The 27543-nt window shown below is 39.4% G+C and overlaps 1 protein-coding gene across 2 annotated transcripts in view; it reads left to right on the top strand.

The window, feature by feature from the left end:
* Positions 1 to 727: 727 nt before the first annotated feature.
* SLF1 (SMC5-SMC6 complex localization factor 1) overlaps positions 728 to 27543 on the top strand; it is a 45023-nt gene continuing 18207 nt past the window's right edge. The window contains exons 1-11 of one of the 2 annotated variants that reach the window (XM_069881060.1): positions 728 to 763; positions 4111 to 4224; positions 4383 to 4458; positions 6936 to 7179; positions 9386 to 9548; positions 14901 to 15032; positions 16360 to 16413; positions 20928 to 21086; positions 21881 to 22047; positions 23380 to 23517; positions 24172 to 24337. In XM_069881060.1, the coding sequence (XP_069737161.1) occupies positions 743 to 763; positions 4111 to 4224; positions 4383 to 4458; positions 6936 to 7179; positions 9386 to 9548; positions 14901 to 15032; positions 16360 to 16413; positions 20928 to 21086; positions 21881 to 22047; positions 23380 to 23517; positions 24172 to 24337 (1434 nt within the window). In that variant the 5' untranslated portion in view covers positions 728 to 742. Of the gene's footprint in view, positions 764 to 4110; positions 4225 to 4382; positions 4459 to 6935; positions 7180 to 9385; positions 9549 to 14900; positions 15033 to 16359; positions 16414 to 20927; positions 21087 to 21880; positions 22048 to 23379; positions 23518 to 24171; positions 24338 to 27543 lie in introns of those variants that run through there. The other variant, XM_069881061.1, reaches the window with a different exon arrangement.

Below are 27543 nucleotides of genomic sequence, written 5' to 3'. Positions count from 1 at the left end.
GGCTTGAATCAGGATGTGGGCTTTCTACTCTCCAACTGTATAAAAAATGGAGAAAAAAAACAGAATCACAGAATTATTAAGTCTGGAAAAGAGTCTTCCCTCCTGTGATGGAGACTCCACCACTGCCCTGAGCAGTCTCCTCCAATGCTTCACCAGTCTTTCCAGCTGCTCTTCCCCAGGTCTGGAGTGCTGCCTGTGGTTGTCGTGTCCCAACTGGAAGACCTAGCACTTGGCCTTGTTAAACATTCTACAAAGCTAATTTTATTCATTATAAACTGCTAACAGAATTCTTGTGTACTATTACAGGATCATGAAATTATTTGGGTTGGCTGGACCATAAAGCCCATTCAGTTCCAACCCCCTGCCATGGGCAGCAACATCTTCTACCGGATCAGGTTGCTCAGACCTCATCCAACTTGGCCTCCACTGGCATTCCATGACACAGGAACAAATCAAAACTCATACCTTATAAACAGAAGGTACCAAATTGGTGTTTCACAATTTTAACCTTGGCATGTCTATATTTCTAAATGGGGTGCAACGCAATTCAGGTACAATCTGAACATTATTCTGACCTTTTGTGTAACTTTGTAATTGGAAAAACTCAAACATTTACTTCCAGAATGAAGAGTGGCACCAATGGGGCAAGTGGGGCAGGATCTCCTCCACCAAACCATAAGGCTCGACTACAGTGACAGCAGCAGCCCCTGGACACCTCCCCTGAGGATCAGCCATCTCTGCCATGAGGGACAGTTCCTCTGAGGTACAGAGAAGAGGGTACTGGGGACCACAAATACCCGGTCCCTTTCTGGGATCTCCCTGGGCTGCATCCAAAGTAGTATGACCAGCAGGGTGAGGGAGGGGATTCTTAGGTTTGTATTAGGAAGAAATTCTTAACAATGAGGGTGGTAAGGTAGTGGCCCAGGTTGCCCAGGGAAGTCATGACTGCCCCATCCCTGGAGTTGTTCAAGGCCAAGCTTGTTGGGGCTTTAAGCAGCTTGATTCAGTCGGAGGTGTCCCTGCCCATGGCAAAGGGGTAGAACTAGATGTTTTTTGATGTCTCTTCCAACCCCAATCATTCTGTGATTGTCTCAGTTTGCATCTTCTAGGAAGGTTTAACTCATCTAAACTCTGTTCTGTTATCTGCAACCCTTGATAAAGTATTTATGTCTCTTTTGTCAGCCTCTCTTCTACATTACGCCACATAAAACTCAAATTATTGTCTGTGGGCCTTCATTTTTCAAGTATGTCTTTCTACCACAAGTCTGTAAAGTGAATTTCATGCCAGTGTAATATGATTTCTTTTTAAATATTTGAAATTAAGAGGTAGAATCAAAACTGTAGGTGACAGATCAGGAAGACCTGAGAAATGATGCTGTAAGATTTTTTAAGTGTCCAAGTGCTATCAGAAATAACATTTTGTGTAATGAATGGATGCCCATCCCTGGAGGTGTTCAAGGCCAGGTTGGATGGGGCATTGAGCAACCTGGTCCAGTGGAAGGTGCTCCTGCCCATGGCAGGGGAGGTAGGAATGAATGGGCTTTGAGGTCCCATCCCACCCAAACCACTCCATAACTCTATGATTCCTTCCTGCTGCTCCAGTCTTTTGCAGAGAGGACTACAACTTGCACCTTTGCCAGCTCCAGCTGGGTCTCCTTGTTTCTACATACTCCCAACCATATCACTTCCCACTCCTTTAGCCCTGGGGTGGATCTAGGGGCTCCCAGATGCTCTTCCCCATCCCATTGCATCTCACCACATCCCATTGCATCCCGTCCTATCCCACAATACATCGCATTGCACTGCATCCCATCCCATGCCATGCCAACACATCCCGTCCCAACATGTTGTATCATATTGCTCCTCATTCCATCCCATCACAGTGCATCACATCCCATTGCACCTCATTACAGAATCACAGAATCATCGAGTCCAACCACTCCTATCAATCACTAACCCATGCCCCTTAGCACCTCGTCCACCCGTGCCTTAAACACCTCCAGGGAAGGTGAATCAACCACCTCCCTGGGCAGCCTGTTCCAGCGCCCAATGACCCTTTCTGTGAAAAATTTCTTTCTGACATCCAGTTTGAACCACCCTTTGTGCAGCTTGAGGCCATTCCCTCTTGTCCTGTCCCCCGTCACTTGGGAGAACAGGCCAGCACCCTCCTCTCTACAACCTCCTTTCAGGTAGTTGTAGAGAGCAATGAGGTCTCCCCTCAGCCTCCTCTTCTCCAGGCTAAACAACCCCAGCTCTCTCAGCCATTCCTCATAAGGCCTGTTCTCTAGCCCCTTCACCAGCTTTGTTGCCCTTCTCTGGACTCGCTCCACAGCCTCAACATCCTTCTTGTGGTGAGGGGCCCAGATCTGAACACAGGATTCGAGGAGCGGTCTCACCAGTGCCGAGGACAGAGGGAGAATAACCTCCCTGGACCTGCTGGTCACACTGTTTCTGATCCAAGCCAAGATGCCATTGGCCTTCTTGGCCACCTGGGCACACTGCTGGCTCATGTTCAGTCACTGTCAACCAACACCCCCAGGTCCCTCTCCTCCAGGCAGCTTTCTAGACAGACTTCTCCTAGTCTGTAGCTGCACAGGGTTGTTGTGCCCCAAGTGCAGGACCCGGCATTTGGCCTTGTTAAACCTCATGCCATTGGTCTCAGCCCAATGGTCCAGCCTGTTCAGATCCCTTTGGAGCCTCCCTGCACTCCAGCAGATCCACGCTTCCACATCGCATCCCATCCCATCATTTAACACTCCATCCCATCACACTGCACTGTATTCCATCCCACTGCATCCTGTCCTATCCCATACCATCCCATCCCATCTGTCATGCCCCAAATCCACAAGCTACACACACCCTCATCGCCTCCCAGTCCAGCCCAGCCTCTCCCCTTCATCCTATCCCACCCCACTGTATCCCATCCCATCCCATCCTACCCCACTGTATCCCCCCCACCCCTCCCCCGCCACCTCCCCGGCTGCTCCCCCCGCGCACCCCCCGGGCGGCGCCGCCGCGGGACATTCACGCTCACACTCACACTCACGCTCACACTCATGCTCACACTCACGATCACACTCACCCCAGCGACCACAGGCGTCGATGACAACGGCCCGGAACGAACGCGCCGACACATCCGGGGCGGGACGGGAAAACGGGAAGGCGGGAAGCGCGGGGAGGAGGGAGGGGAGGGGACTGCGTGGGGCAAAGATAAGCGTGGGGAGAGGCCACGGGGAACGGGACCGGGACCGGGTAGGGGGTTACCGCTGTCCCCATGGCGTCTGTAAGTGATGGCAGGCGGGATACCGCCCACGCACCCCTGCTGCATCCCTCCTCTGCACACACACCTCTTGTATCCTCTCCTGCATCTCCCCTTGATTCCCTTCCTGCATCCCCACTCCTGCACCCCCTTCTGCACCACTTCTTCCATCCCCCCACCCCTGCATCCTCCCCCACCCTATCCACTCCCACCGCATCAACACCTGAATCCCCTCTTCTGCATCCTTCGGTACATCCCCCTCCTCTGCACCCATTCCTGCATCCCTTCCCCGGATCCGTTCTTTGGATTCCCCTCCTGCATCCCCGTGCCTGTTCCCCAGGGGACCCTCCAGAATTCGGGGCATCCTGAGGGTATCCAGCCCTCTCTCTCCCCACTGCCCTGGTATTCCAGCTGTAGCAGGTGTGGGCTGCTCCAGCTGCCAGTACACCCACTTCCCACAGCTCAGGTATCCCTGCTGGAGCAGGCAGGGACACCTGCGGATGCTAGATACCCCTGTTACGGCCACGCAAGTATCCCAGGTGGAGCTGGCAGGGGCATCTGTGGGTGCCAGATACCCCCTCTTCCCACAGCCCAGGTATTCCAGATGGAGCAGGCAGAGGTATCTGTGGATGCCAGGTGTCCCCTCTTCCCAATGCCCAGGTATCCTGGCTGGAGCAGGCAGGGCAGCTCCAGAGGCCGTGTACCACCATCAGGTTGCTTTCATTCCTCACAGGGTGTGTCTGCTTTTTCTTGGAAAAGTAGGAAATGCTGGTAACATCATGGAAACAGCATTTGGCGATGTGCATTTTGTGTGTTAATGTCTCCTTTTTGTTTATTTTTTCTGCTACTAGATGGCTAGCAATGATCAGAAGCGGATAATCCAGTTAACTGGATTTAAAAAACAGGAGAAAAAGACACTGCTGCAATGGCTGTTCCAACTGGACTGTGTCTTTTTGGATAATAAGGTACTGTTTGCTAAAGCATCTGACGGTTAGAGCAGAAATAAAAGATGTGAACCATACGATAAAGCACTGCATGGTGTTTTAGAGTTGCATATAAATGCCTGAGGAAGCTAAACTGTTTCCAGTAATACAAGTGTGTTGTTTCGGTTTTGTTTCGTCAGCAATACAGAAACTGTACACATCTTATAGCAAAAAGACCATGCAAGAGTGAGAAGTTCTTAGCTGCGTGTGCTGCTGGTGAGTAAAAACTTTGCTGTAAAAATTAATAGGATCTTAATGTGGAAATGACCCTTAAAAGGTTTCTGGCTACCTGGTTTCATTTTGTGAATGAACTGTCTTATGATATCTCATTATTCTCTCATTAATGTTAATTTTTAACGTAGTATTGTGTTCAAGTTCTGGTTTACTTCTTTTTGGTCTGGATTTTTCCCTAAATTCTATTTCTGCCACCCTCCTTTATTTGTTTTTCATGTTTGCTCAAGCAGAAAGCTTTTTTATGTCTGACTTAGATCACAAAGTCATATCCAAAGAATACAGGCACTTAAAAATGGATTGTTTGAAAAGGGGGCAGAGGGAGTGTGGGCACCTGTAGTTTGTGTGGGTTTTTCTTGCCAAATTCACGTGCAACATTTGCTGGTAGAGGTCACCACCTGTAAGTTCCTGTTTGTGCAGCAAGAGCCAATGCCAGACTTTTGCCTTTCTGACATATGCCTCTGGTCTTTCCTCTTGCTTTGCTTTTACCTAAGGTCTATGCTGAAATCCCATACATAAGCAATTGCTTCTGGAATGAGAATTCTGTATTTTAGGATTTATCTGTTTATAGATCACCTGGAAGAATTTTATGATGATTCTAGACACTCTTGTGGTTTTACTAGGTTTCATGATATCGATCTATTAACTGGTTAAACATGATCTTTATTTTCCCTATTTTGTGTTATACCAAAGTGTCGAAGCAATTTTTTGCATGGGTAATCTTAAATTTATGAGGTAGCAGGCAGCAAAATAAATAAAGATTTGGGTTTAATGATATACATAAAGTTCTTTATTTCGTATTTGTGTATGACATAAAGTGTTTCCATGAGGGAAACAAGTATTAAGATACAGATTGATTTGCGGCACAGCACTTCATAGAATCACAGAATGGTTTGGGTTGGAAGGGACCTCGAAGCCCATGAAGTTCCAACATCTCTGCTGTATGCAGGGATACCTCTCACTGGATCAGGGGCTCCAAGCCCCATCCAACCTGGCCTTGAACACCTCGAGGGTTGGGGCAGCCACAACTCATCTGGCAGGCTGGGCTGGTGCTTCACCACCCTCACAAGAAAACATCTCTCCCTAAGATCTCATTTAAATCTCCCCTCTTTCAGCTTAAAACCATTCCCCTCATCCTATCTCTGCTCTATTTAAACTATTATAAACCTTTGAATTGGTGCTTTCTTACTTTTTGTAATTTAAAACATTTGGAGATGTTTTCTTGAACTGAGTGGAAATAAAATATGAGGTGTCCACATGGTAATGCAGATCTCTGTCATGTTTCTGTAGCTGCACGTCTTCCCCAGTACCATCTGGTACTTTTTAATCCTAGAAGAGGTGCTGGTTTTGCATAGTCATTGCTCTTGCCCTCGACAGCAGAGAAAGCGTGTTCATTTCTACTGCACTTTTTCACAAGTAAGTGCAAAAGATCATGTTTAGACCCATTTGGAACTCCCCAGGGGTGAATAGAAATACAAAGATGCCAGTCCTCGTGGTCTTCCTAGCTGACAAGATGGAAGCTTTTGTGAGGAAAGTGATTTTAATATATCAGTGTTGCATAGCATCCCTTTTCCAGTCCACAGTCTACTGGTACTTATGCTAGGTTATGTAGAAGTTCCATCTTTGCCCTTGTATGTATATGTTTTTCCATTCAACCCTGCTGTTCTGTGAAACCAATTAGGTTTGCACAACTCAAGTCAATTTCTCTTGCAGTATCTTCTGTAGGCAGTGTTTCAATACAGGAGCAAGGTACTAACCACGGCTCTTGACCTGAACCTGTAAGAAGAGAGAGAGACTGAGAAAAAGGGGGAGATCATTACTTACAGTATCAAAAGCGTACATGCAGAAGATGAAAGAGGAGAGGCGGAGGAGGTGGGGCCAAAGGATGAGAGAAAAGGTTATGAAAAGAAGAAAGGGGGAAGACAAAACTCTGAAACCATATCCCCCTAGTACTGGTATTCACTACACTCACACTGCAAGTAACATTAAGAGTATATAAAAGAAACAGCTTGCATGCTACAACCTTTTTTCCTCTTTTTAATCATTGGTGGTAAAATGCATTTTCAGTTTACTGAGTTTTAGTACATTTATAAAAGTGTCAGATGCTATTAAAAACAAAAGGTTAAGCAAGGTTCTGTTGAAGTCATAAGAAAACAATCTGGGAAGCTGAAAGATTCCATTTGCAGGTTTTTTGAGGAGATAGACAAGTATTTGTCCTAGGAAGCATAAAAAGGTTGAAAGAAAACAAAATGTTCGTTTCCAGTGGCATTCTGAGATTTCTGATTGTAAAGCATGAAGAGAAGAACTCTTGTGGTCAGAAGAAGTTTTTAAAATGGTACTTATAATTCCAGCTTTTATTCACACAGGAAAGGTTGAAGTTAATTTTACATTAGATCTTCAGTTGATTGCCATTTGTCTGCACAAAAAAATCTTTTGTGGTTGACATTTTGTGTGCTTTTTAGGGAAATGGATACTAACGAAGGAGTACATAATTAATAGTGCTGAAAGTGGCAGATGGCTTGATGAAACAACGTATGAATGGGGATATGAAATTGAAAAGGATGCCCATTATTCACCTCAAATGCAATCTGCACCTAAAAGATGGCGCGAAGAACTGACACACTGTCATGCTCCAGGGGCCTTCCACAGATGGAACGTCATCCTCCCTGTGAAGGAAGGCGATAAACGAATGATGTCTATTAGAAGGTAGAAGAGCATGTCTTAAAGCTTAAGTAATGAGCGATAGAAAACTTCTTTTATGGTTGAACACATCTTTGTTCTTCTATCCCACTCTTCAGTCCTTAACAACCTCCACCTTGTCAAACTCTGACCTTTTTCATTAATATACGTCATACTTTTTGTCATAAAATTACCTTAAATCTTTAACATCACCGCTTGTCTGGATTGCTTTTACTGTGGTATCAAAAATAACACATGTTCTTGTGTGTTCACATCTTATGTAAAGTGCTAGCAGAAACTTTCTTCATGAGGCAAGAAACATAGGCTTGCATTTTTTATGAGTAATGGTTTATTTTTCAAATGTTACATCAAAAAGGTAGCAGCCGAGGATACATTATTTCCCTTGGGTGGGTGTCCTGGGCCAGCTGTGAAATGTGTCCTACAGTTCTGGGCCAGCTGTGAAATGTGTCCTACAGTTCTGGGCCACATTATGAGGCTTTTTTGTGTCACATCTATGCAAGGGCTTCTTGTAGCTCTGAAGACATGATTTATACCGTTTCGGATGTATGTAATATGATGTAACCACAGATAGTTTGGAAGGGAAAGGATGAAAGCATAAAGGAAAAGCAGAGAAAAAGGAATACAACTAAAGTGCAGGAATTATGGGACTACTAGATTTTTTTTTTCCCTGTATTCATGGAATCTTGGAATGGTTTGGGTTGGAAGGGACCTTACAGATCATCCAGTTGCAACCTCCTACAGATTTGAACTCCATTCTTCTTACACATTTGGATTCCGTGGTTTAAATACTACATTGTATCCTAAGCAGAGTATATTGGGTAATGTTTGCTTCTGGTACAGTAAGAAACAAGTTCCCTTGACATGATTTAGAGCTTTACATTCAGTGCAGGCGCGGGTACTGCCCTACTCTCCTCCCTGCTGAAGCCTTAGTTAGTTAGGAGTGATCCTCAGGTCTGGGCATGCCAGGGATATGCAGGCAAGCAGAGAAGTGGATTTTGTGGTTGATGGTGGGACGGGGCTGTGTGCTGCCTTACAGAACATCACTCTCCGCAGTTCATAAAGGTGAAGTGAGGCGTAGCTGAAGTTACCATCTCCTGATTTGCCAACATTATAATTATGCCATTTTCTTGGCTGAGCAGAAAGGTTTACTGTGTATTATCTTCCAGCAAGATGCTCTCATTCTGCTACCCTTGTGAAAAGTGCTGCTGCTTTTTCTATAAAAAATGCTTATGAAGAGCTTCACGATAACACTGTTGAAATGCTGTCTTTCACAACATTCTGTTTGCAATAGAAATAACTTAATAGGAGCTACAGGCAGGTTGAACAGGCAGTTTTGTGGAAGAACTCTCTTTTTTCCTGTTTCCCATACACCAACATGGGGATCCTTTTACTTAGTCAGAAAACTCTGGAACATAGATATTTTTTGTCTACAGCAAGTACTGTTTTCTGTTGTAAAGGCTTTGGAGAAAGCTTGATTTATCGCTAATATTTACAACGCTCTGCCTTTTTCCTCTCTTTCTATGCTTTTCCTGCCTTTAGTGCATAGGTGTTGAAGGGGTAAGTGTGTAAAACCAGCATCCTTTTCTTTTTATATACCGAGATAAAACATGTATTTCTTATTTCTTCCACTATTTTGTTTTGTTTTGGTCTGTCATCTTTTCTGAAAGATGGGATTGGTAGCTGCAGTACAACTGCCCTGGAAACTGCAGGAAATTCTTAATGTAAGGGTGCCCCAAAGACAAAAAGATCATTTTTCTGTGTATGATATTGGATAGCACCAAATGCTGTGAATGACTCCAACAGGAAGTCAAAAAGTGTACCTGCATAATGAAAATACCATGTTACCATTCAGAGAAGCAGCATTCCAATTTTGGTAACCCACTTATTTGATTGCAAAATTTATTGAAAGGCCATCATCATTGATGGTACATAATTTATTGCATTGTAGCTGCTGCTAACAATTTTGATCCTTGAAGAGCGTGCAGGTAAAACTTTCTATCAGATACGTGGGAGGTGTACGATGTCTTGTTAAGTGGGCTCTTTCCTTTTCTGAAGGCTGTTAGGCATCTCTTTAGCATCTTGTTGAAGGCTGGGCAGTGTCATAAATCTAGAACCCCTGTACTTGCATGATTGTAGTTTGTGAATTATAATGTAGCTTTGGGCAGTATTGATATAATGCAGTAAATACATCTTTCTGAATATATTTTGTTAGAGTTCTTCAAGCTGGAAAGGCAACCATATGCTCATCTCAAAATGCAGAGCACAGTATAACTCATATATTCATCAGTGATGGAATTTTTCCTATGCAAAACAAAAAGTGTCTCTCCAAACCTCGATACTACCCTTTGCAATATCTAGGAGATTATCTTTTTGAGGTAAGTAAATTAAAAAACATATCTAAAATCAGTTTTTCATTGTCATTGTTAGCAAGTCATGTCAAGTTTGCTGGTTACTGTAAGGAATGCAGCATTAATAACAAAGATGGATATGATCAGCCTGAATGTTTTGTAATTTGGTTAAAGATAATAGAGCTTTCTTGTTCTGGGACTATTTATCCAAGAGAAGAGAAGGCTTGGGAATGTATATTAATATAAGGGAGGATGCAGAGGACAGAGCCAGGCTTTTCTCAGTAGTGCCCTGTGACAGAACAAAAAGGCAGTGGGCACAAACAGGAGCACAAGACATTCTGTTTGAAAGTCAGGATACACTTATTTTTTCATTGTGGTGCACTGGAACAGGTTGCTTGAAGAGGCTGTGGAGTCCCCATTCTTGGAGATACTCCAAAACCATCCAGCAATGGTCCTGGGCAGCTGGCTGTAGGTGGTCTTCCTTGGGCTGGGGGTGTAGGTGGTCTTCCTTGGGCTGGGGGTGTAGGTGGTCTTCCTTGGGCTGGGGGTGCGAACCGGACATCTGCAGGAGAGCCTTTCTGACTTCAGCCACTTCTGTAATAGAAAAATTGTCTTTCCAAAAGCAGTGTTTCTTCTCAGACCAGAAGGAATAACACCGAGGAAGCATACTTTATTTCTTCTTCTTTCTTCTTTCTTGGCTCCTGCATTTCACTGCCATTACTGGAAAAATTAATTAGACTTCAGGAGGAAGTTCCAGTGTAGGTGATAATCAACTAAACAGAAAAACAATTCTGGTTTTAGTTTATAGTCCCTTTATTTTGTAAGGATTTCAGAGGTGTGTATGTATCTATTTGTCTGCCTATGTATATGGTTGAATCCCCTTCCCTGGAGGTGTTTAAGGCACGGGTGGGCGAGGTGCTGAGGGATATGGTTTAGTGTTTGATAGGAACAGTTGGACTCGATGATCCAGTGGGTCTCTTCCAACCTGGTTATTCTGTGTGATTCTGGGATTCTGTATGTGAGTATATATACTTTTTTTTTTTATGGGTTTGACACACATTAACATACATTGTAATGGTATCTTCATGTTTCAAAGTCAATGTACTAATTTCTTTTGTCAGCTGATCTCAATTATTCTACCTTTTTCATAACATTATAGATAGACTATGGTAAAATAGTCTGTAGATTATTTTTTTAAAATTCAGATTCTTATTTGCCATTGGTTTGCTTGCCATCCCTCATGGCTGGGGAGAACCAGTGGTTGTAATGTGAATTTTGTAAGGGAATTGTATACAACACAGAGGAAATTCACTCAGATTGTTTCTCTGTTAGGAATCTCATCATCAGTGCACTGACCCTGTTGTGGCAAGCATTATAGCTTTCTGAAATAATGGCAAGTGCAGAAGAATCATTCCATACTTGTGGACAAAGTGAAGTAAAATTAATTTAAAGTAAAGGATTCTATGAGGAACCAGCACTGCTATGAGACAGATCAGCATGCTGAGAGGACTTGTTTGGAATGTCTCATATATGAACAGTTTATATACTGTAATGTTTCTCCTTTTGCAGAACTCTAATCCATGGGGTCAGAAAGGACTGCATTTCAGAAGGCATTAAAGTCTGTACAACTCAAATCACATGATGCTCATGTCTGCCAAGATGACTAGATTCAACTTTGTCTCTTTCCATGTTAGAAAACCTGTCACCATTCATGACAAAACTTTTCTCTTTTATTATTCAGAAGTGTCAAGTTCTTGAAAATGCAGGTTTGGTGTTTCTTGGTTGGTTCAAGAGGATTCTTCAGAGCCCTTGCAATAGTTCTCTTATGTTGACTAAACTAGAAAATGAGACAATACATCATCAGATCTACTAAGACATAAGGACCTTGATGGACCTTGTTTGCAGGGAGAAGCCACACTAGACGTCATCATTCTAGAGAGACACAGGTTTTTTGTTGAAATGGCTAAGTCTGATGAAGCAGCCAGTGCAGTATTAAATGGTTCAGCGCCCTAAGTAAACGATTCAGCTCCAAAACTGGATCTTTTAGAGTCAAGCAAGCAGTGATATAAAAGATTAAGCAAAGCAAGAAGAGCAGATCATTTCTCTTTCATGTTCCCACCAGAACTATGAGGGGCAGGTCACTGTTCAGTGAATTTTCTTGTGTATGTGGAATTCGTTACAGCTAGAATTTTTTCTTACCATTTCCTGAGTGAGAGAGAGAGAAACCTCGTGTTATGTGACTGATTGCTTACCAGGTGCACTAGTTATAATTAACTGTTGGCCAAGAAGACCAACAGCATCTTGGCTTATCAGAGAACAGCGTGGCCAGCAGGACCAGGGAAGTGATTGTGCCTCTGTCCTCAACACTGGTGAGGCTGCACCTTTTTGGTGGGCCCCTCACTCCAAGAAAGACATTATGGTACTGGAATGCATCCAGAGAAAGGCAGCAAAGCTGGTGAAGGGGCTGGAGAACAAGTGCTGTAAGGTGCAGCTGAGGGAACTGGGGCTGTTTAGCCCAGAGAAGAGAAGACTGAGGAGGAACCTTATCATTGCCTACAACTACCTGAAAGAAGGTTGTAGAGAGATCTGTGTTGGTCTCTTCACCCAAGTGATAGGTGATATGATGAGAGGGAATGACTTCAAGCTGTGCCAGGGCAGATTCAGATCAGACATGAGGAAAAACTTCTTCACTGAAAGGGTGAGGCTGCCCTGGGAGGTGATTGAGTTGCCATCCCTGGAGGGGTTTAAAAGATGGGCAGATGAGGTGCTTAGGGAAGTAATTTAACAGTGGACAGGTACAGTTGGACTTGATGTTCTCAAATGTCTTTTCCAACCTAGCAATTCTATGATTTTATTCTATTACTGAGGTACTACTCAAAGGACTCGGGAGACCCTGAGTCCTCAGACTGGTGTGATTTTAGTCAGCTGCAGATTGAAAATACTACCTTTGCAAGCAAGCAGGAGCTAAAGCTGTGCTTGTTACTGGAAATAACCTACTTCATTTGAAAATCCTTTGGATTCTTCAAATCAATGCATATACTTTACTCTTCCTGTTTTAGTGAGCAGTAAATCTGCTAACAAAGGGTAAGAAGAGTGTTGAAAGGCCTTAATATTTACACCCTGAATAAAATGTATACCAGTATGGGATCTGAGCCTAGTGTTTGCTCTCTTAATGAAACTTGTTGCAGGAAACTATTCTCTATTACGCCTTTCAGCTAAGATAGCGTTTACATTTAATAGAGGAATGACTGTTAGTGTTTAATGGCTACTTTGCCTTTTATTGATCTTTATGAGAATCAAGTGTTTCTTGCTCTGCACCCTGTATTCCTACCAGGTGTGATAACAGGTTCCCATCTCAAACAGTCAGTTAACTTGCACGTATCTGTTTTTCTTAAATTTCATTAAAGTAACTCACCTTAGAGACTGAGAGAGCATTAGTTTTCTATTTAAATGCATCTAAAGAACTCAGAAAACTGCCAGGACTCCTTGTCCTAAAAAGAAAAGAATCAAACATGGGCTATCAAATCACAACACTTGTCCATGTACACTAGGCTTTGTCAAATTATGTTGTGGACGTGCTGTTTTCTCTCCCTCATGAAAGTACTTGGCATATTATTCATTTGAACATTCCAACTTTGTAAATGTGTAGTCCTGCTCTTTGACTGCTACTTGTAGCAAAAATAAATACCCAGATACATGTTCAGATGCTGAATTCAGCAAAGCAGCATTGTTTTCATTTTTTTCAGTGTGGAGCTGCACTGACATTGTTTATTTTTGCTATGATTTTTTTTTTTTCAACCAAGTCTTTGCTTCATCTTTATCTGTTGTTATAATCTCAACCTCATATTTCTGTTTTCATTTTTCTTTTTTCTGGGACTGGCATTAGTGGTTTGATCCTACAAGGTGCCAAATTTATTGGTTCAAGGTAGCCAGTCTTTCATTTAAACAGACTTGAAATGCTTTATTGGATGAATGCTGGAATTCATAAAGTTTTACCAAGGTGGTACTGTAAATTGTTTGTATCTAAGTATTTTTATAAGCATGTTGAAAATAATGTGCAGATGGTGCCACGAGAAGTAAAGACTAGTGCATCAGAGATCAGTGGTTGCTGGCTCATCAAAGCTTTTCAGAGCTCTTTTCTAGTTACCTTTTCTAGTTTTTCTAGTACTTAAGTCTCTTCTGTAATGTGCAACAAACTCAGTACTTACAATATTCTTACTCATATGCCAAATTTTATTTGAATTATACATTTAAAGGAGAAAATCTGAAAAGAGGAAGCATGTACAGTGTTTTAAACTTTATCTGAAAACTGTAAGGGTAAACAGTTAATGGATTGCATCTTGTCATTGCATGCTTTTGTGTAGGTTTTTGCCTGCTGTTATTTCCCATGTGTCCCATACTTGATTCATCCACCAGATGTAGGTGTTTGAATTAGAAGGCGAGCTACCTCCAGCCCTCCACACCTGATCCTAATAAAAACTGGCCATTAGCACTCTAATAAAGAGGAATGCTTCATTTGTATCTGCTTTCTTAGCACTTCATACTGCAGGAGGAGGTTGGGTTTCTAGTTGTGTGTGCATTTGCTTTAAACAAAGGTGTTGCTTTATCCTGTGTATCTCTGATCAAAAGCATATACTGAAATGTGTCATTTCTATATCCTGAAATAACTTTTTTTGTTGTTATTGTTACTCCTTACTGATAAAAAAGTGTCTTGTGGCTTTGCTGAGAGTCTTTTTCGGGGTGGGCTGGCAACCAGTTTGAGAAACACTTCCTCATTCCCTGTACTGAAGAAATAGCTTGAAACAATAAGTTGTCTTAGGGAATAAATTACTTAGACAAAAACTACCTTTTAATTTTTTTAATTGCTAGTTTCATTCAGGTTTATGGACAAGAGCTGAAAAGATTTCATTGTAGGGACCTCCATAAAGTTAATGCATGGTCATAGACAAAGTGGTAAAAAATTGTCTTAAAGAAATCCTTAGTGCATTTTTGATTAATTGAAAAAGTTTGGGCTTTGGCTTTAGTGTTCTTTTAAAAGTTCCTAGAAGAATCCATTATGGAAACACAGCTCTAGTTTTAGCCCCAGGGAGTGAATCAGAGTTAAAGTCAGCTAGGAACAACAGTTATGGGGGAGTTACATTGATAATTCCTACACTATGGCTTCTGACCACATCAGTGGTTTGTTTCCAAACCACCAGCCTTTTATCTGGGACTTAATATAGACACCTGAATAATTACATAAGGTTCTGTATGAGCACAGGGCTTGCAATAGATAGTATAGAAAGGCTTAGCATGTGTAGAAGGACTTGGCATATTAATGCTCTAAAATAGCTTTTGCTTTGAAACTGAAGAGAAGAGGTATTTTTTTGCTTTGCACAGAATGAAATACAAAATACTGAACATATCCAAATGAACTGTTTCTCTGCTGTGCAAGAAATGGACAAAATCATGTCTGGCGTGCAGCTTGGTGAAATGAAAAATGCTATCATAAAGCATATGTATTTTGCTGCGGTAAGTAAACATCAGTTGATGCTTTCCTAGCATAAAATGTAAAATGTGTGTTATTAAATTTATCTTTCATTATAGTCCTGAACTAATAAAGTAGGTATGTTAGCATCTTTCGAAATAGTAATAATGCCTTTTAAATTGCAGTATTTAATAATCCCATATTTAGTTCATCTAACAACAGGTAAAACATAATCTAGCAGTGGTAATTTATAGACATGGGTATGTGGAAGACAGCGTGGGCCACTTGAAATCTTGGTGTAATATATGCAATAGGAAGTAGCTCATGTTGTTCAACAAAATGCCATTGGATTATATTCTTTCTGTGGCTTTCCTGTTATCTAGCTGAATCATGCTAACACATTTTTAAAATAAGCCTTGCCCTAGAGCAAGTATTTTGTTGATTCATTTGAATATTTTCCATTACAAGTAAAAAATGGAGCTAAATAGACTCCTTTGGTTTAATGTTGTCACGTATCTAATCCTTATAAATGTGCTACATTAGTAATTAAAACCATCATTTCGTATCTATTAACAATTAATTGCTTAGAGTTAGGATATATTATCCCTATAAGTTACACTGATGCATATGATGATGTGTTAAGTATTTTTGTAGGAGCTTACTTACATGAAGCATTGCGTGATTTGTAACTGCAAAATCAGGTCCTCTGTATCATAATTTAAGTTCATAGTAGCAAAATAATTAGAATTTTTAAGTCTTCAATGTTTAAACACACGGTTAACAAATAGAAGACTCAATCTGCTTAATTCTATACATCTTCAAATGCTACATCTTTCATCTGGGGCGTTTTATCAAGGCTATACCTTCCAAACCTTTAAAACATAAATATGTCTTTGTATTTTCATATATACTACACAGAACAGGAGCATTTCTTAACAGATTATCTTTCCCTCAAACTATATGTAGTACAAATGGAGTAATCATAATCTTAAACACAATCTCTCCTAAAAGGCCCTGTTTTGGTAAAATGTATTAGTAAGATTGTAGCAGTAGGACATAACTAAATATATCAGTAAAAGCAATGCATTTTGCACCTACTGCTATATCTTCAGATTATAGATAACCTGCAAAAAAAGTCCAAAATTTGCATTTTGCCAGAGAAAAGCTGAAAACAATTTTTATTTGTGTTAAGTGGACCAAATCTAGTAAGACTGTCCTGCAACAGCCACATAAACAAGAAATAGAGAGTAACAGGAAAAATGGAGAGGAAAATTGCCCATATTACTTTCCTCTTAGGTCACTAATCTTCTATATTAACTGAATATGTTTGTTTGTATGCAGTGTGCAGGTTGACTTTACCCTCTTTTACAGGCTGTTAAGCATGGATTTACTCAAAAAGACCAGCTGAGTAAATGCAATCCAGAGGTAAGGGCTCTCACAAAAAGGGTATGTTTCGTATATGGAATTTTATTATGGAATCAGGAAAACATACTTTCATAGTGAAACTTCCTATCAAAGAAACATTTAAAAATATTTGTTACCCAAAACTCTATTTAAACCTAAAAGGTTGGACCAAATGATCTCTCAAGTCCCTTCCAACCTGGCATTCTATGATTATTGAAGAGCTAAAGAGCTTCACTGGGATACTGTTGAATTTTGTTTGTTCTTACAATGCTTTATTACAACTCCTTTATTATGAAGAAACTCTTTAATCCTGCTGGTTAGGAGAATTTTACCTGTTAATGTTAGAAGAAAAGAAGCAGAGATGCCCTAACATGATTTAGAGCATATTAAATTATTAAAGCATTATATTTGTGTAGAGCAAAAAAGTTCACAGCATTTTGCAGTGCTCATGTGTTTTTGCTAGTCCCCTAGTAGGAACAGAATTTTCCTAAAGAAAGAGTAGTTGCTTTTACAGCATAGGCCTTAAACATCATCTTGCATGATTTAGAATGTACTGAAGCACAGATTTCAAGTAGAATACATCATCTTTTCTAATCCTGTTTTCCTGATTACTTTGACATAACTTCTATTTTGTAGCGTTTGGTTAATTGGTTAATTTCTCTTTTTATATTTTTTCTCATTAAGCCAAATATATGCTATAAATCAAGTTGGGAACAGGATTTAATAAGTCTTTGCTGTATCTTAAGTAAATAAATACTTTCAAAATTTTCCTTTTTCTATCTATAATACTAAGAATAAATCTTTTAATAATGTTAAAACATTACCTCTTAGTACTTAAAAAGCATTATGCATAGTAGGAATGAGCTGCTGTACTTTATATAACTTCTGTTATTTAAAAGGTAAAATGGGAAACACTTAAGGAATATCTGTTAGCTTCCTGTATTTCTTGGTAGCTGAAGATTTATATCTTCATGAGCCGTACTACATAAATAGTTACTTGATATATAACTGAGGTCCTGTCTGATAAAATAAGTTCTCAAGCTTCACAGAAATCTCTTTTTATATGATTTCTTTTTATCGACACAGTAAGGGAGTGAGGAGAAAATTATTTTTAAAAAATGAGCAATCAAATGCCTTTACTGTTGTCCTGTGGTAACATTAATGGGCAAAATGCTGCGTGCATTTCTATTACTGAGCAGATTTGCATTGAAATTTAATGTTAATGTTTAGTTTATTGAGTTTATGGGGGGGAATAGGTTTAGTTTTCATAACACAGGTAAGCTGAAATTGCTATTCTGTACTCCTAATAGACATTTTTGGAAATTTTAAGGAACTTAAAATTTATTAAGTGTCTTTAATTAAAATTAAATTCTAATACTGCTATGAGTGGTGTGTCACTTTCTTTTATTGCTTTGTAGAATACCCATTGCAAGGCTTTGCATCTGATGTGGGACTTTTTTAGGCAGTACATTCATGCCTTTTATAAACAGCTCCAGTAAACATTTCCAATAATACTAATGAAGTAAAATGAAATCTTTGAACTAAAGTAACAGATTAGAACTATATACTATAGTATGTAGGAAGCGCAAGAAGGATATAGATCTGTTGGAGCAGGTCCAGAGGAGGCCACAAAGATGATCCAAGGGCTGGAGCATCTCTGCTTTGAGGACAGGCTGAGATGGGTGGGGTTGTTCAGCCTGGAGAAGGCTCCAAGGAGACCTCAGAGCTGCTTCCAGTACTTAAAGGGGCCCCAAGAAGGCTGGGGAGAGAGGGGCTCTTGATCAGGGAGTGCAGGGATGGGATGAGGGGGAATGATTTTCAACTGAAAGAGGGGAGATTTAGGTGAGATCTTGGGAAGAAATATTTTGCTGTGAGGGTGGTGAGGCTCTGGCTCAGATTGCCCAGAGCAGTGGTGGCTGCCCCATCCCTGGAGGTGTTCAAGGCCAGGTGGGATGGGGCTTTGAGCCCCTGATCCAGTGGGAGGTGTCCGGATGGGCTTTGAGGTCCCTTCCAACCCAAACCGTTTTTTGATTCTATAATACACAGTCGTCTTAGTTTGCATCTGCTATGAAGGCTAATTCAGGTAAGTGTTCTGTTATCTGCCACCTTCTATGAAATATTTATTTCTCTTTTGTCCATGTCGTGACATATCAAACACAACCTATAGTCTGTGGACCTTCATTTTTGATTTATTTCTGCTCAAAGTTTAATGGCTATACCAGCAGTTCGTCACAAGAAACTGCCTTGCACTCTTCCCAAAATAGCTTGATTTCAGTGTACTTTCCAAGTAATGCATCAATGTTTCTGTTTCTTCAGGTAGCAGAATCTTCAAGAAGTACAGCTTCCAGTGCTTATGGAAAGACAAATGCTGGTTCAATTACATCAGGGCCAGTAGTAACAGGCTTGTACGTGCTCAATGCAGTCAGTCATCTTCACTTTATCTTAAATGCAGGCAACAGAGAAGTTGTTCTTTGACTGCCATTAAACCATTTATGATTGCTCTTTAGATGTGCTGTTTGCATATAATTAACATTACAAAAGTATGTATGCAACTATTATTTCTGAAGGAAATAATGTGAAGATTTTAATAGTCTGTGTATGAATGAGAAAATTGAAATAAATGTGAGTTGTGAACGCCAGATGCACAAAGACTTCATTAAAAGAAAATTGGCTAGATGAGTGACTTTACTTCATGTAACACCATAGGAATCTGAGAAGTGAAATATTTGCAGAGAAAGTAGGCGTCCAGGACTAAGGTAGAGTTCATTCACTGAGACTTTAGCTGTGGTTTCACCATGTTTACCAGTTCTTATAGAAGGCTTTTCAGGTTTGTCGTGCTAATAGTATACTTTGTTGACCTCAAAGCCTCTGTTAATTTATAGTTTAAAAATTGGTAGGATTTCTTGAGCAGCTTTATCTAATGTATGTTAGGAACCAGATTTCTTAACAGAGATCATAAAGTCTGCAAGTTCTTAGGGACTGAAGTAATAATAAATTAATATAACAGTTTAACTCCTAGCAGTTTGGCCAAGGATGTTCCAGATTCTGCTTCTCTCAGATGTGAATTCTTATCCTAGTTTCTTTGAATTTATTACAGCCTTAGGCTGTGTGGTCAAGCAAAACGGAAGTGATCAGGCAGAGGGAAGCTGTGTTCCAATCAGCAGTGTGGTTGCAATTGATTTGTGCATCTTAGCTTTAGGGAAGGGACAGCTGTTCGTGGCCAACTATACTGGACAACTCTCCACAGAGCCGCTCTATGTGGCTGACTCTACAGGGACAATTCTGTGTGTGGAGCCCCATGCACTGTGTTGGTTTTTTGCTTGCTTTTTTTTGAAGTGGTGCTGTTGCTTTCTAAATTGAGAGACCTACAGTTCCACCATCCCAGCATCCTTCTTAGCCCCAGGCAACTGGGAATGTAATGAATCAGCAGTCCCTGCTACTGCATTGCCTTATACCTTTGGAGAGTCAGCTGTGTAGAGGTGTCATGGGGAGTTGTCATGGAGATCCATTAACTTTGGATTGAACCTGATCTACAGGAAAGATGTACATAGCAGTGTAACTGAGATCTTCAACAGCTCCTCTTTTATAGTATCATAGAATGGGTTGGGTTGGAAGGGGTCTTAGTGCCCATCCAGTTCCACTCCCTGCCATGGGCAGGGACACCTCCCACTGGATCAGGAGCTCAAGGCCCTATCCAACCTGGCCTTGAACACCTTCAAGGAGGGGGCAGCCACAATTTCCCTTTCGTATCATTAATCCATGGAAATAAAGATTTGGAAAGCTAAGAGTACAGGCAATAATGGGGAAGTTTTAGTGCAGATACAGTATTTCTTGAAAGCCATTAGATCCTTCTGGGTCCTCTGAAAGATTGCAAAGTTAAGCGTTTTGCTGTCATGAGTGGCAGAGAATAAGAAGGAAGCCCTGTGCCATTAAGAAGATCTTCAGAGCTTTGAAATCCACTGGGATCAATACCTGTGCTCTCTGCAGCATTAGCTGCTTCTCTGACGTGCTATATGGGAATAGGAGAACTAGGGAGATAAAACAGTTACACGGTTTATGGTTTTATAATGTGTACTCATAAATGACGTATTTTGTGATTTTACATTTTTCTTTAATTTTTTTAGCTATTCAGCAGTACTAATTATCTTATTGCTTCAGTCATACACTATGGGACATACTCTGCACTTTAGGAAATATTACCACTCCTTTGCATACCTCTTCAGAATAAATTATAGGCTAGTTATTGAGTGTGTGAATTGTAATTTGTTTCTTTAAAGTATAAACGAATTCAGAATTTCTAGGCACGGTCTGAAACCTACTATCTTTCCAATGAAAGCCTAGTTCATAAGTGAAGGCTTTTCTAGATAACAGCAGCTTATTCGGTCTGGCAATAAGTATTACTTCTAGTTTAATTTATAATGTACTCCCTGTTTTATTATATTACCATCGTTTTACTTAAGAGATTTCCTGTTAGTTGTTGTAAGGTTTTTTTTAATTAAGCTGTTCTTTTACATACAAAGATATCTCATTCCTAGGTTAAAGATACTCGCCTGTCCAGAGGCATGTGGTGTATGCTTGAAGGATTAGTGGAAGAGTATTTATTTCCTGATGTGATCACAGAACTTGCGGCTTGTCAGAAATATTCTACGCCTCCCGTGGAAATCCTTCATTCCCTTCTAGAATATATCATGCTGGTGAGCAATGGGGACTAAAAGCTTTATAAATATTAAAGGAAAAAATTGAAGTATTATGATCTTTGCTCCTGACGTTGTGTTTAGTATTTTCTAGTCTTGTATTCACCCTGTATTTCATGTTCATCAATGTGTTTCTGTTAGAAAGGGAAGACTTTAATACGTAAGGATTTTCTTGAATTATTGTTTATTTACAAACCATATGACTATTGTGCTCTAAATATTGTGGAAGAATTGGCTCAGGTGGGGTTTTTTTGTTACTTTCATAAAGAGCACTTGTGGGACTTTTCTTTTTAACTAGTAGATTACATACAGACAGCTGAATTGAGATGATTTGTTCTAAGCAGTAATGCATTCAGCTGGAATATTACACTAGAGCAACCTCTCCTTCTTTCATTGAATCATGCAATTGTTTGGATTGGAAGGGACCTCAAAGCCTATCCAGTTCCAACCCCCTTGCCATGGGCAGGGACACCTTCCCCTGGATCTCCCATTCCCATCCAACCCGGCCTTGAACACCTCCTTCACCATGAAGAAATTCTTCCTAATGTCTAATCTAAATCTTCCCTCTTGCAGTTCAAAGGCATTCCCCTCATTCTGTTACTCCAGACCCTGGTAGGAAAGTCCCTCCCCAGCGTTCTTGTAGCCACTCGTAGTTATGCACTATATTGCATATTAGCTCACTGATTAAATTTGGTCATTTGTGATTGTAAGGAATAAAGAAAATACATGAACTCTTAGCGATTACCCACCTGTATCCACTATACAGCCAATGTTGTTTTCTCAATTTCTTACAGGAACATGTTGATGTGATATTTTATGCTAAACTTAATCACATTTTGTACCTCATTCTCCAATGTGATCCTCCTTGGAAGTCCCCATCTATGGTAAAGTATTACTTGGATCTTCTTCAGTGTCCTGTCTGTAAGGAAGGCGTGTGGTCCTTCATACAGACTCTTGTAAGGTAGGAACGCTTAATAAGGTGTTGGATGTAATAATTATTCCATACTCATGGAGGGGGTGAAGGTTGGGATTGTATTGTATTGAAGTCACATTTTCACCAGAACAAGATAACCGTATGTGAAGTTTTAGCATTGAAATTGAGATTTGGATTCATGCTTTAATGAGTGTTTGCCCACAGGCAGAGGGGCATTTTTGGAAAGGAAAAAATGTGTGTAATCTTGTCTTCCTCCCTTTTCTAAAGAAATTTATTTTATTTTATTTTTAGTTTTCCACAAATTAGCATAGTTTATGTATTATTGCTTTTCTGGTGTGTGTGTGTATAAATATACGTATATTTATCTGCTGTCAAAAAGAAAACCGGGAACTTCATGTTGTATTTGGATTTTAATCATGAACTTTACCATCTTGTTCAGGAAGTCCAATTAGCTTTTATACACCTACAATTACAGGACTTGGTACATAGGAGTGCTCGGTGCTTTAGCGTGAGAACTTATTTCCTGTAACACTTACTTCTTTGTTCATTTGGAGGAGAAAGCATACCTTTTCTTACTACTGTCATAAAAACTTGAGTAACATTTAAATACCTTGATGCAACTGTGGTGACAAATGTCATAACGTATGTGATTGTAAGCATGTCCGTAGTCTTGAAGGGCATTGAATCACAGTACTTGAACCACTGTCATTGGATAAACAGTAGTTCTTGTAAGGAACATGTCACATAGAACGGAAGAGAATTTATATTTTAGATAACTGTTTCATCTTTGAGCATTTACTAGGAGAATGCGAGTACCAAGCAATGTGCTTGATGGGTTTCTTTGTACATGTGCCTTTCAGTACTCAAAATTCTAGCCAAAAAAATGTGTTTGGGCTTTAATTCAAGATTATCGAGTTAAACAACCATTAGACTTGATCACAAGCTGTAATCTTGTCAAATGGTATCTGCAAACTGTTATCTAAAGTTTGTAGAATGTCACAACGCCTGTAAAATATTACTACTAGCTTGTAGTTAAAGGATTTTTAAGAAGTTCTGTTAAATTCATAATTGTACAGTACCTCAAGTAGTGGCAGAAAAATTAAATACAGTTAAATTATTTAGTTTACATTATAATGCGAAATCTTAATCTACAACTCCAAGCCCCAGTCACTAATGTGTTAAATTTCTTCAGAAAATACAGCTTTAACATCAGAAAGTTAGCCTTTAAAATGATGAATGTTGCCGGAGTGCAAGGTATTTCATTGCCAAACTTGTCAAAAGCCAATGCTGACTTTTTTGCCAATATATCAGACTATGATTTTTGTCATACAGATGGATTTTTTGGTGTTTATTTTTCAGGTCTTGTCTTTATTGCAAAACCATTTGTCATGCAGTCCCAGTTTCAGGGAGAGAAGATGAACAGAGGATAGTTCACAAAATGTTATTGAAGTTCTTCTTTGATTTAGTAAAAGCTGAAGTGGAATTTCTGACTAAAAGGTGAGTTTTATAGGGGATAGTATTTTGTTATTTTTTTATGATTTCATATGTATTTCTAAAGCAGGTTGTACCCTGAGTTTTGTATGTTAGTTATAAGATACTGTTCTACAGAGATGCAGTTGTTTAGCATTTCCTTTTATATTTCTCAATTATTAGTTTGTTTATTGTAGTTTATACTGTTTTTTTCAAATTGTGTTTTAAGGCTTCTAACTTTTCACAGCCTGTTATTTCACAATATTGCAAGTTTCAGTAAGCATTTAATTTTGTTCATAAAGTTCATTTTTAGCTCTGCTATGCTTCAGTATCCATTCCTTAAGGTAGAAAAACGGCATTTTGGATGTATTGATGTTCTTAAAAATCAATTAACTTTTGCTAGGGAGAGCATTATCTTAATTTATGAAGAATAACCAAAGTTTTGGGTTTGTTCTGCCTTTATATAGTAAAGGGAGCCTTTACTTCATTTAATATTAGCATAATATTAGAATTCCTTCAGTCTGGCTGTAGTAGTCATCATTTCACTTAATATTCATCAGAAGTTGTGTCTGATCTTGCAGTACTTAAAAACTGCCAAACCTTTGTGCATTTGTAGTTATGGTAAACTCCAATAATAAATTAGCATAAAGATTTACACTTTTTCGCTTTCTTTTTCTACAGTTTGGTTGAAGGGACCAGTTCACAGCATCAGCAAATCTTGCCAGAGACAGTCCTCCAGAAGACATTTTGGCTGGGAAGCGAAACCTCAGTGCTTTTTACCAAACACATAAATATTCTAGTGGATTGGGTCATACTTTCCTGTAGAGAATTGAACAGAAAAAACGACGTGAGTATGAATTTTATGCTTTAAAAATAATGAAGACCGACATTTTTTTTTTAAAGGCATTCCTTTGTTCGTTTCTTTGTGAGGAATTATATGTAAGTACCACAGCTGCTTGTTATAGCTGCCTTTTGTTGTGAAGCATGCTGGTTTTTGCCCCACTAAAGGAAATGAATTGATCCATAAGATTCTCATATTGATCTATAGAGAAGAAACGAGTCATGAGTAGCTTGTTGGCTATATTCAGATGTTCACATGCCCTTGCCAGCAGGTATTACTGTAGTCATTAGGGACACCAGCTTAACACATCCTGTCAAACAATAAGGTGTAACCAGAAAGGTGATTATCTTATTTTACAGTGGTTGCATTTAGAATATGTCAGAAGAAAAATGCTAACAAAACTATTAGTTTTTGCTAGTTTCAACAGAAATGTATTATTTTATTTTAATAAACACCCCAATTTTCTTACAAAGTCCTTTAGTTTCATTTGGTATCTTCCCTAGGTCTTTTCATAAAAACAGAATTGAAGGCAACTTAATTGCTGTTTTGTGACCTGCTGACCAGCAGGACATTGACCTGAGAGATACAGTGTCCTCTGTACCTCCTCTTTCTTTTCAGAAGGTAGAGGCCTTGTAGAACATCTTTGACTTCTAGATTCTCACATAAAATACAAACTTACTGCTGTCACTGCACTTTCTTTTAAATTATTGTGAAAGCACAGAATAAATAGATACTTCATTCACTTTTTCAATACCATAACAGAACAACAATAGAAAATCAAGTATTCCAGAGAAAAAAGCACTTTCAATATAATACCTAGTCATTCTTCATTATGTTAAGAAAGCAGAAAGATTAAACGTAATGAGAGCTTCACTCATCTTACCTAGCCAGACCTCCTACCTTTTTTGAGGGGTATCAAAGCAAGACATTCTGATACAGTGCTGCCTTTTATCCTTGGTCAAGTTATTAAAAAAAGTGCCTAAAGTTAGGCTTCTATACCCATATTTGTATTTAAACAACCTACCTTTTCAAAGGTACTGAGCACCAAGCAGGCTTGCATTCAGTTGATGTCAGTGGCCATTCTGTTCCTTTGGAAAATGAGACTGCTTTCATAGGTTTCCTGGTGTTGAATCTGCAGTTTTAAGTGTAGGCACCTTTTTCTTTTTTCCACTGTGCCTTCTTTTGACAAGTTCCAGCGCTGTAAGCCATACCTTTTTCATAAACTGTTCTTTGCATAAGCAGAATAATCACTTGTGTCAGGTGAAGTGTAGTACATATATGAAAAATAAACTTCAAAGAAAGAATAAAATCTAACATAAAATAGATACCTATGTCTTGTTTAGATTCTATTTTCTTTATATACATACATATAAGAATTGTACTTTCAGCACAAAACTGAGATGCCTATTGCTTTCTCTCTTTGATCTTATGCACTGTAACGTACAATATCCCTGCAGATATGAATTCCGACCTTAAAAAGCAGCTTGTTGCCTCATAATATTTGTACTGTTGTATTTTCTTTCTTACAGCCTTATTCTTCATATTCTATTGATATATTGCATTTTCTTTCCCTTTGCATTTTTTGGCAAAAATCAACTCTAATAAAAAAATGCCATATTATTACATTCACAACTCATCATCATCCCTTTCTGCATTCTCAGTCTTATTATACTACATCTTGATATACTGATTTTTCCTTATATTCAGTGACTCCACTTAAAATTCCAGGATGTAGTGGAAAAGGTCACTCAAAGCAAAAGGAGCAGCTTCTCTCCAGCTATGCAGGCAGAACTGTGTTTTTTCTCCTTCTTTTCTGTTATTTTAGGGATGCATAGATAAAGCCACAGCATTTCCATGTCAATAAATGTAACATATTTGGAGCAAAGTTTTCCTTCCTGTCTTCAGTTTAAGTATGTGAGCCATTGTTAGAAGTTTTTTTTTCTGAAAGCTGTTTGCTTAAGAGGCAGCACATTGGCAAGAAACATGCAAGGCCATCCAGAAGGCTAAATGAAAGGAATGACTTTGAGTATTCTTACTGTCTGCATGGGCACAGAAATTAGGGAGTTTATATCACAGTGTAAAGGGGTGACCATATTCCCCGTCTTACACAAGCATCTTAGCTCGTGGAAACAAACAAGTGTGCCAGTTGTGATGTGCTGAAATTCCATACAATTCTCCAGAGAAAATACCTGTAAAATAAAACCATATCTATTGTACCAAATGGTTTAAGTAAGCAATATTGGTTTTTTTTTTAGCTTTTTCGAATCAGATTATCTTTTTATGTGATTCAAAGAGATTACAGCAAATCAGCACTAGAGTGGAAAGAAAATACCAATTTCCTCTCTTCTTGTGCTGACCTATTGCAAAATTGTATTTATATATATATGTGCATAAACATATACATGTGTGTATGTGTAAAAGGAGCAATCCAGAAGCAGTTATAGTATTATAAGTAAAAATAAAAAAATCCTTCCTGATGTTCTGGGTTATGTTCTGTGCTCTGGAGTTATTTAACTTTTCAGGTCTATGATAACCTACATTGGAAAAAAGAAAAAGAAAGAATGAAGGGCTTTAAAGACTTAAGTTACATATATGAGTGTATTTGCTTTCTTATGGAGTTTACTCTGTCTTAAAAAGTACCAGAATATAAAACTAGTGACAGGAAATTGGATGCTCTCACTCAGGACTTAGTTAGCCTGATGGAATAAAACTGATAACCAACACTTGTAGTTAAAAATGGTCTGCCAAAGGACATAAAAGTTTTTCCATCACAATTTTAATGCAAATAATCTGTAGTATTTATTATATTATTTAAACGGGTTTGGTGCAGAAGCTCCTTGTCAAGGTTCCTTGAATCAAAGCTGATAGTTTGGGTTTGGAATTTATAAAGGAATATGTTTACTGCTTATAACACTGAGTAACATTGAGCTGTTGCATGGCTTTGCAGGATGTCACAAATGGCATCAAAAGTGCTTTTCATCCCTGATGCTACTGATTTATTTTTCAAAAAAAAAAAGCTGTCTTATGAAGCCTGACAAAGAAGTGAAAAAAAATTTGTTGCACCATACTGCCTATTTCTAATTTGTTTTCTTCCATGTTTCAGGAATCATTACCTAACGTAGTAATGTGTGCTGTAAATTTGTAGAACTAAATATCTTCCTGGTCTATCTGTCATTTCCAATAGCTTTCTTGGAAGTATGTTTTAGGCACCT

Source organism: Phaenicophaeus curvirostris, chromosome Z, assembly GCF_032191515.1.
Source record: "Phaenicophaeus curvirostris isolate KB17595 chromosome Z, BPBGC_Pcur_1.0, whole genome shotgun sequence".
NCBI classification, from domain to species: domain Eukaryota; kingdom Metazoa; phylum Chordata; class Aves; order Cuculiformes; family Cuculidae; genus Phaenicophaeus; species Phaenicophaeus curvirostris.
Note: the sequence above shows the minus strand (reverse complement) of the source record. Positions and strands in the feature narration are given on the sequence as shown.